Raw genomic sequence first — 10,173 nt, 5'->3', positions numbered from 1 at the left:
GTACTGACTATACTGTGGAGCGTACTAGGAGGCATGGGGCTCAGATTTTTGCTTCTGCCGCCTCACCTGTAGAGGCTCAGCGGTGGATTGATAGGATGGAGAGAGTTTTCTCCCAGATGGATCTTCCAGAGGACAGGAAAGTGAATTTGGCAGTACAGTTTCTTGAGGATACCGCCTGGCATTGGTGGATTGATGTTGCCAATGACCCTGCAAATGCTGGCCCCATGACATGGGATATGTTCAAGACCCATTTCTATGGACAGTATTTTAGTGATGCCCACCTTAATCGGATGCAAGACCAGTTTTTGAGCTTGGTGAAGAGAGATGAGCAGTCAGTGTTGGAGTTTGAGCAGGAGTTTCTCTCCTTGGCCCACCATGTGCCGGATTTGGTTCGCACTGAGCAAAGTAAGATTCGTAGATTTGTCTTGGGACTTGGAGGAAAGTTTAAGGATAAGATGTTAGGCACACCGTACCGGAGCTTTGCTGAGGCAGTATCTTATGCCATGGACATTGAGTCGGACTCACCTGCTGGATTTCACCCTAGGGATCCTGGTGGTCCTAGCCAGGGTCCGTCGAAGAGGGCTACTTCCACATCTGGTTCTGGTTCTGGTTCTTCAATTGGTAGTGGAAAGAGCAGTGGTTCCAGTTCGAGGTCCCGTACTAGATTCAGGGTACATGACAGGAGATTCTCTCGGGGTCAGTCTAGTGGACGACAGTTTGGGCAGTTTGAGAGGTCCAAGAGTTATCATGGTGGTTTGAGTGGGGCTTCTGCTAGCCAACCAGCCCAGTTTGGGCAGTATCAGACAGCGGGATGTTTTATTTGTGGTCAGCAGGATCACTTCAGGAAGGACTGTTCCCTTGCGACTCAGGGAGCTAGATCTACCCCCACTCAGACTGTTGGTCAGTCCTCTGCTGGTGGTTCTACTAGCAGCGCCCGCACCAGCTCGGTAGGCTGAGCTAGTTCTCAGCAGGGCAGGGCTCAGCGAGGTCGTCCTGTGACACATGCTAGACTGCACGCCATGACCCAGCAGGAGGGCCGTGATTCACCGAAAGTCATCGTTGGTACGTTGTTTATCTTTAATCAACCTGCTTTAACCTTAATTCATCTTGGTGCGACGCACTCTTTTATGTCAAGTAGATTCGCATGTTTTGCAAATGTGCCATCATCACTCCTTATTGGTGAGTGGTATGTTTCTTTACCTGCGGGAGGAGTACTTAAGATAGAGTGGGTTTTTAATGGTTGTGGTGTAATGGTTGATGGTTTTTGCCTGGAGGCCAACCTAATTCCTCTAGATCTTGTTGAGTTTGATGTAATTCTGGGGATGGACTTTCTGGAGACACATGGTGCATTGGTTGATTGCTTCCGTAAAGAAGTAGTGTTTCGAAGTCCAGTAAAACCGGAAATCACTTTCCGTGGTGAGAGGAACATTCTCTCCTCTTGCCTGATTTCGGCCATTACAGCTGAAAAGCTTTTGAATAAAGGTTGTCAGGCTTATTTAGCACACATTGTGGATACAAAGAGGGAGGTGTGGAACATTGACGATATTCCGATGGTCAGGAAGTTTCCGGATGTGTTTCCTGATGAACTACCTGGTTTACCTCCAGAAAGAGAAATAGACTTTACCATTGAATTGCTCCCTGGTACTGCACCTTATAGAATGGCCCCAGTTGAGTTAAAAGAGTTGAAGACCCAGTTACAGGAGTTGTTGGATAAAGGTTTCATTCGGCCAAGTGTGTCCCCTTGGGGTGCTCCGGTGCTTTTCGTTAAGAAGAAGGATGGCACTTTGAGGTTGTGTATTGATTATAGAAAATTGAATAAGGTCACAGTGAAGAATAAGTATCCATTACCACGGATTGATGATTTATTTGATCAATTGTGGGGTGCCAAAGTCTTTTCTAAGATTGATTTGAGGACAGGTTATCACCAGTTAAGGATAAGAGAGTCCGATGTACCCAAGACCGCATTCCGATCACGCTATGGTCACTACGAATTTGTGGTGATGCCTTTTGGATTAACCAATGCTCCTGCAGCCTTTATGGATCTCATGAATCGAGTATTCCGCCCATACTTGGACCGTTTTGTGATTGTATTCATTGATGACATTCTGGTTTACTCCAAGAGTGATGAGCTTCATATTAAGCATTTGAAGCTAGTACTTCGGACTTTGAGGGAGGCTAGACTATATGCTAAGTTGAGTAAGTGTGAATTCTAGCTTAACAGCATAGGATTCTTGGGTCATGTGATGTCAGCTGAAGGTGTTAGTGTGGATCCTCAAAAGGTGGAAGCGGTTTTGAATTGGGGAAGACCCACCACAGTGACGGAAATTCGTAGTTTCTTGGGTTTAGCAGGTTATTATCGGCGGTTCGTGCAGGATTTCTCTAGACTTGCAGTCCCCCTCACTAAATTGACCAGGAAGGGTGCTAAATTTGTTTGGTCGGAGGAGTGTGAACAAAGTTTCCAAGAACTCAAAAGACGTTTAACTCGTGCCCCAGTTCTGGCATTGCCTGATGATAGCGGGGAGTATGTGATTTACAGTGATGCCTCAAGACAAGGTTTAGGTTGTGTGTTGATGCAGCATGGAAATGTGATTGCTTACGCATCTAGGCAGTTGAAACCTCACGAAATGAACTACCCGACTCGTGACCTTGAGCTTGCTGCTGTAGTTTTGGCACTTAAGTTATGGAGACACTATCTTTATGGAGCACGATGCCAGATTTTCACGGATCACAAAAGTCTCCAGTATCTACTTAACCAAAGGGACTTAAATTTGAGACAAAGGAGGTGGTTAGAGTTGATTAAGGATTATGATTGCACTATTGAGTACCATCCAGGAAGGGCCAATGTGGTAGCTGATGCACTTAGCCGAAAGCCCTCTAGCTCTTTAGCCCATTTGAAGGCAGTTCGAGTCCCTTTACTTTATGAATTGCGATCTACGGGAGTTAATTTGACGATCGAGGAAGGGTCTGGAGCATTGTTAGCTAGTTTCCATGTGAGGCCGAATCTCATTGATAAAGTGCGGGAGGCACAAGATGAAGATGAATATCTAAGACAATTAAAAGAAGTAGTGAGTAATGGCACTAGAACGGACTTTATTCTCAGAAGAGATGGAGCCTTAATGTTTGAGAATAGAATATGTGTACCTAATCTTCTTGATATTAAACGAGAAATTTTGGATAAGGCTCATAGTTCTGCTTACGCTATGCATCCCGGCGGGACAAAAATGTACCGAACTTTAAAACCATATTATTGGTGGCGAAATATGAAAAGGGAAATTGCAGCGTATGTCAGTAGGTGCTTGGTGTGCCAACATGTAAAAGCAGAAAGATAGAAACCTTCGGGATTGCTTCAGCCGTTGCCTATTCCGGAGTGGAAGTGGGAGCACATCACCATGGATTTTGTTTCAGGTCTTCCACGAACTCGCGATGGTCATGATAGTATTTGGGTGATTGTGGATCGACTCACCAAGTCTGCCCATTTCTTACCTGTTAACAAGACTTACGGGATGAACAAGCTGGCGGAACTTTATGTTAATGAAATCGTGAAACTTCATGGACCACTCGTGTCCATTGTCTCTGATAGGGATCCTCATTTCACCTCAAAATTTTGGAAGAGTCTGCATGAGGCTTTAGGTACTGGATTAAGTTTTAGCACGACATTTCATCCACAGACTGATGGGCAATCCGAGAGAACTATCCAAACTTTGGAAGACATGTTGAGATCCTGTGTTATGCAATTCAAAGGAAGTTGGGATAGCCATCTGGCATTGATTGAGTTCGCTTACAATAATAGTTATCATTCCAGTATTGACATGGCTCCTTACGAAGCTCTCTATGGAAGACAGTGACGTACTCCCTTATGTTGGAATGAAGTGGGAGAAAGAAAGCTCATAGGTCCAGAGATTGTGCGGATTACCACCGAAAAGGTTAAGTTGATCAAGGAGAAACTCAGGGCAGCTCAAAGTAGGCAAAAGAGTTATGCGGATAACCGCAGGAAAAACTTGGAATTTCAAAAGGGTGATTGGGTGTTCTTGAAATTGTCCCCTTGGAAGGGCGTTGTAAGATTTGGAAAGCGGGGGAAGCTCAGTCCTCGATTCATTGGACCTTTTATGATTAAAGAACGAGTTGGCCCAGTTGCATACAAATTAATTCTACCTCCGAGGTTATCAAAGATTCATGATGTCTTCCACATGTCCCTGCTCCGCAAGTATATTGCTGATCCCTCTCATGTCTTAGAAGAGCAGCCCATTCGTTTGAAGGAGGATCTTACTTATGAGGAGAAACCGATCCAGAAACTCAACAAGAGAGAGCAGGTCCTTAGAAACAAGACGATACCTTTAGTTAAAGTTTTGTGGAGTAATCATTTGGTAGAAGAAGCTACTTGGGAACCGGAAGACCTGATGAGACGACAGTACCCCCATTTGTTCTGACAGGTATGTAAATTTCGAGGGCGAAATTCTTTTTTAAGGGGGGGGTGAATTGTTACACCCCACATCTGATGTACCCTTTTTACTGAGTTACACGAATTTCTGCATGTTTACCATTCACGGTTATAATTTTAACATTTAGGGGAGTGGCTAAAAATTGACTTTTTATGGGTTAACAATTGGAGAAAATTTCCTTCATGAAAGTTGTAGAGGACGTTAAACCGAGCGCGTGCATATGTGGTACGTAAAAATCGGAGTTCGTATGCAAAAGTTATGAGTGAAATACGGAAGTTACTATTCATGGTAAAAATTTAGATAAATATGGAAAGTTACCGGGTAGGTTTCCAAAACCGGAAACCCATCCCTTTCTCTCTCTCCTCTCCCCCGACTCTTCTCCCTTCCCTTCGGGTTTTTCTTCATCCCTTCGATTCCCCACTTTCCGGCCACCAACCGGCGTGCAGCCGGCCACCACAGGAGCGCCTCATCCCGCTCTTTACCCTAGTGACCTGGGATTTTGGAGTTTTGGCTGTGAAAGTCCAGATCGAAGCAAGGTTCGCCCCGGTTGCAGTTTTGGGATTTAGCCGATTTCCGGCAATTCCGGCCACCTCTGGCCACAAAGTTAACGTCGAATGTTCGGTTTTTGATGGAGATCATTTCCCCTAAAGTAGTTCATTCCAATTTGCATTGTAGAGGTCGAATTAATGATTTTGCATTTCTAGGGTTCTTGAGGTTTCGGGGCTTTTCTTCACCGGCTTGATTCGACTACTTCAAGGTAAAATTGGAATGTGTTGCTGTTGGGAAAATTGTTGGGTCTGTTGTGTTGATGCTATTGCCGGAATTTGGTGGTCATCGGAGGTAGTGGTCCCCGGCGCGTGGACCCCACGCGCTGCCACTATAGGTGGCGCGTAGAGCTGCGTTTTAATTGTAATTTTAGTTCCATAAATCCTATAATGATTGTAGAATTTGATACATGAAGTTTGGTGGAAATCGGAGGAATTACGAATTAAGTTTAAATGATTAATTATCGATTTTCGTGAGTTCGATCGCCGAATTTCTTTCAAATTCACTTTAGATATTACATCGATGAAAGATTAATGTTGGAGTATTAAGGATGGATATTGTGGAGAGTTGAGGAGTTGAATTTGTTGGAAGGGGGATGTTTTGAATTTCTATTTCTAAGTATCGTAAAGTTAAAATTCCGTCCTGTGAAATATATATATTTATGAATGCTATTCGTACAGGACGAGAGGAGTCTCCATATGAGGAAGATCACGAGCGACGTCAGGATTGACCGCATACTGTGAGTGGACTTTTATTTTCAAGGATTGATGCATGCAATCATTTATTGCTTGCGAATGATAAATTGTTTATTGTATTACGTTTCCGAATTTATGATTGCTTTCTAATATTACTTTGATTTATGCGGATTCAGAATTTATACTATTTATATTATATTTATATTCGGCGAATTGAGATTATATTGAGATTTCAATGAAGTAAAACTTTATATTTATTTATATCCTATTTATTTTGAACTTGAGATGATCTTGGCGTGCGGGGTCACGTCTTTGCATACATGGTTTCTATCTTGTGAGAAATGTGGGGGAAACTATACAGATTTAATGGTTTTCGACGATCTTCTTCCTCACCATACGCAGGTCATGTGATTAGGTCTCCTTCTCACTTACTTTGTGTTTGTGAGTGGCTGTTGAGGTAGCTTTCTCCTCCTCACGTGGGTGGTAGTCGAGCTAATGTTCTCCTCCTCCACTACTAGAATTATGGCCTCAGACATCGGCCAAAAACCGATGAGAAAAAGAATTCTGACCGATGTCTTAGTGGGTGATGAGAAAGATCCGGAAAATGCAGACATCGGTTTTTAGCCGATGTCTGGTATAATTATATACATCGGTTCTTCATTATAAATCGATGTAAATATGTTTAAATTCTGACAAATTTGTATGTTTATATATTGTTAAACCCTCATATTTTTGTCTTTAATCCTTATAGAAATATAGATCCTACAGCCCAACTATACATTTTAACATCGTTATTTACTTAAAAACGATGACTGATATTGTTTCACACATCAGTTACCATGAACGTTTCTTGTTGTTCATGATTTAGACGTGTAATTTGGCTCATATCCTACCATTCCTAATTCAATATACACAGTTGAATATTATATGAACCGATTTATTTACTTACATTAACATCAGATTCTAGGGAAAAATCGATGTTAATCATCTTATACTACATCGATTCTAGTAAAAGAACGATGTCTAATGCTATGTAATATATCGAATCACTAAAAAAAACGATGTTCATATATTTTCATAACATCGGTTTGCTTGTCCTCATCGATGGCAATACTTATATTGGAAATCGATCTTTGTCTAAAAGACGATGTGCAGTAGCTTATGGCACATCGATTCCAACATAATAATTCGATTTCCTGTGGTTAATGGGACATCGATTTTGATTTTGGAACTGATGTATCTCTCTTACTGGACATCAGTTCTTATAGCTATAACTGATTTAAACTTTATACATAGACATCAGTTTGAAATAAGAGGATTGATGTCCACAAAATATGTAGCTGCTGCTATACAATATTGCAATATCCACAGTTGACCAAAGTGATTTCAATATATATTGGGGTATTTTGTCCAAAATCATCATCATTGATAGTTCACAAAATAGGCAAAACAAAACCCCAATTAACCTACTACAAGGCTAGCCTGACAATGCCTATATATAGCAATTTTGTTCATAAGTGCTGCATTCACTTCATCTACTACAAAAAAAGTGAACCAAGAGCTATCTAGCCTTACTCAAAATCCTCATCCTAGTCAGAATCTACAACAAGGTCTGCAAGTAGTCGGCCACCTCCATGCGCACCTCGTCAAGTTGTTGTTGGGTATATCCTTTCCGAGTCTTTACCGCCCACTACAAATATATATATATATACACACACACACACAACAAACATATATCAATGTAAGTCATAATGAAATGCGCTAATATTTAAACCAAATTTTCTGTTAATTCCTAATACGTATACCTTGGTCGAAAAGGAAAGTGTGTCATCATTAATAATATCCTTCATGTACCGCATAACATAGTAGCCACACTCAATTCCGCCCGGTTGTTTAGGTACGCCCTATTTATTCACATTATTAAATTCGAAAGACTTTATCACTCTAAATCAAATATTATAACTCAATCAACCACATATACAATGCTTACCGGGAGTAGTCTTAATTTAGGCACTTTGTTAGCCCTCCCCTTTTCAGCATTGTAACTTTTAACCGCACTGCATGCACCACCAAGTGTGTCAAGTTTCAGCAGAAATGTTACTTGGTGAAAAATAAATTAAAATGAAGAAGCATAACATTGCTTACTTCATCACTGCAGTTTCCCATGCCGTGTAATGAACCGGTTTTGGCAAAGGGTCTAAGATGTAGACTTCATCCTCCCAAATGATTGTCAAAATCCAATGTTCCCTACATTATTTCATAGCCCACATGATGCAACTAACCAAGCAGACTGCAGCTGACCACTAAAAGTATAAAAAGAATACTTACCCCGGATTGTATGGCATAAAGAATATACGATCAGCATTTCCCTCTTTCAACTGATCCACTAAGTAAGGACCAAATCCCGATCTCTCGCAGTTATATATGGCTGCACGATCAATGAATGCAAAGGTGTCCAACTCATCTCTCTCAGTAAGAGTTTCATGTAGGTGCCTGTGTCAAAATAGACTAATTAAATTGCTGAAACTTAGGACATTTAAAATCAAAGTTTGGGTGTTGAGTCAGAAGGTTCTTACGCCATGTATGCTACTATCACTCCTTCGCCAATCTTCTTCATTTCTAAAAGATCAGTGACATTCTCAGTCAATATGAAGAGCTCTTTGTGTAACCCGAAGACTTTATCGTCCAACACCGTGCTTATCGACTCACTAGTTTGGCTCATAATAGTTTTGGCATGTTTATACAATAATTTGCAGCGCTTCGGTACAAATGAGTTTAGCTCAGCTTGATCAAACAATTGTTTGACAAAATCCATCTTCCTTTTCTTTTTCTGTTAGCATATAAATTAAATCACATCATTATTCTTTAATTAGCACATCCTACAGTGGCAAAATGAAGCTGATCCTACTAAATAAATTTCTTCAACAACTCACACTCACTTCAAACAACAATATGCAGATCAGATTTAGATCCTTACCTTATTCACTCTTCGAATAACAAGCTCCTCAGGCCAAGCCACATGACTTCCAACAGCTTGGCCAACCAATCCCATCTCACCCTCCACTGGGAAAGGAAGTCGTGCTGCAGCTTGAATGGCCCCATCCACTGACACCCTAACACACCCCTCCTTCAACGGAACTCCATGTATCATCCTATTAACATCCTCATCCTCAAATACGATACCAAAAACAACTATATTGCTGATGGTATCCATTGCTAACTCACATGTGCCACCCTAGACGAAGAACCAAATGCAAATAGTGCCCAATGTAAACATATTTCAGAAATAACATGAAAGTAAAAATCATGGAACTGGAATTAAAATAATATATAGTTACCATTTCAGTAGGGGGAGGAACAACCTCGCAGTCCTGAACCTCTTCTTTCACCTTGGCTTCATCAAGATTATTTGAGGTATTTAGTGTTCTATCATGGATACTTCCTTTATCCGATATAGGGGAAATTCTACAGTCTCCCACAACATGGACATTCAAAGGTGGAGTGTTGGGTGTCTTCCCTATTATCATTGCTTCTAATGCAGCAATCCTTTTATTTAAGAGCTCTTCTGCCTTTGCTTGCTTTGCAGTCAGCATTTTCTTTGTCTCCTCCAACTCTCTATCACGCTCTCTATCACGTGCTAGTAAGTCTGCCTTGGTAATTCTAATCCTTTTCAGCTTCGGAAGTTTAAAGTATGTGGAGGGATTGATGAAGCCTCCAACACCCCTCACCCTACCCGAGTGTTCAGGAGTTTCTAATGCTTGAGAAAGAACATCACTAATTCCGAACTCTTTCACTTTGTTTATATATCATTAATTGTCTCAATCACATGTAGATCACAAATTTTGCATAAGAGTTCACTTCATAGAGTATAATTACCAGCCATTTCTCGGTAGTCCTCTCTTTCACAAATTGCCTCCATGGTTGTCTCCCAACAAATGCATATTGACTTGGTGGCTTTCTCAACTTCTTCTTCTTTCCCAAGTATGGGAGCACATATTTTCTTGTTAACATGGTCTTGAATGCTCTCCATTTAGTGCCAGCAGATGTCAATACCAGTTTCTTACTTTCAGGGGCGACCTTGAATGTATCCTATGCATTAAAGATAAAACATTCAGTGACTATAGCTTAGTGTATCAAATTGATTTCAATATTAATATAGATTCAAATGCCCATCAGCACCATTTCAATGACAATAGCACATCAATATAAATGAGCAAAACATGATAATGACAATGAAAACTATAAATCATTACCTTAACATCGAGCCAAAGTTTATCCTTCAAGTCAACGTCCACGTCGGGCCAGCTTACAATGTTGATGGGCACCTTAGTCCACTCCATTTAGATTGCCTGTGTCGGTGTATGTCACTTTAAACTTTTTTCCCAAAGCTTTCTTGACCAAGACCTTGTACATGGCAACCACATTTCGCTTCCCTCTAGCAGCAGCTGATTCAGTGCTCGTGACAGTGTTGGTTGATACAGAATCGTCTTTTT

The 10,173-nt window shown here is 41.2% G+C and overlaps 1 protein-coding gene and 1 long non-coding RNA gene across 2 annotated transcripts; one reads left to right on the top strand and one right to left on the bottom strand.

Moving 5' to 3' along the window:
* The first annotated feature begins 3,389 nt into the window (after positions 1-3,389).
* On the top strand, positions 3,390-4,427 carry LOC112194615. Its single transcript, XM_024334830.1, has 2 exons — positions 3,390-3,630; positions 3,871-4,427. The coding sequence occupies exons 1-2, from the start codon at positions 3,390-3,392 to the stop codon at positions 4,425-4,427; spliced, it is 798 nt and encodes a 265-aa protein (XP_024190598.1).
* A 2,819-nt stretch (positions 4,428-7,246) lies between these two features.
* On the bottom strand, positions 7,247-7,748 carry LOC112191926. The gene is made up of 3 exons (XR_002933238.2): positions 7,671-7,748; positions 7,486-7,584; positions 7,247-7,370 (listed from the first exon to the last, which is right to left on the bottom strand). It is a non-coding gene; the product is annotated as an uncharacterized LOC112191926 (long non-coding RNA).
* Positions 7,749-10,173: the final 2,425 nt, after the last annotated feature.

This window comes from Rosa chinensis, chromosome 3, assembly GCF_002994745.2.
Source record: "Rosa chinensis cultivar Old Blush chromosome 3, RchiOBHm-V2, whole genome shotgun sequence".
In the NCBI taxonomy this organism is placed as follows: Eukaryota; Viridiplantae; Streptophyta; class Magnoliopsida; order Rosales; family Rosaceae; genus Rosa; species Rosa chinensis.
This window is presented reverse-complemented; position numbering and strand designations above follow the sequence as displayed.

Coding starts and splice junctions, on each gene's coding strand:
- LOC112194615 (XM_024334830.1), top strand. CDS start 3,390: ATGGATTTTGTTTCAGGTCTTCCACGAACTCGCGATGGTCATGATAGT. Junction 3,631..3,870: donor GAGTCTGCATGAGGCTTTAG/GTACTGGATTAA, acceptor GTTGGAATGAAG/TGGGAGAAAGAAAGCTCATA.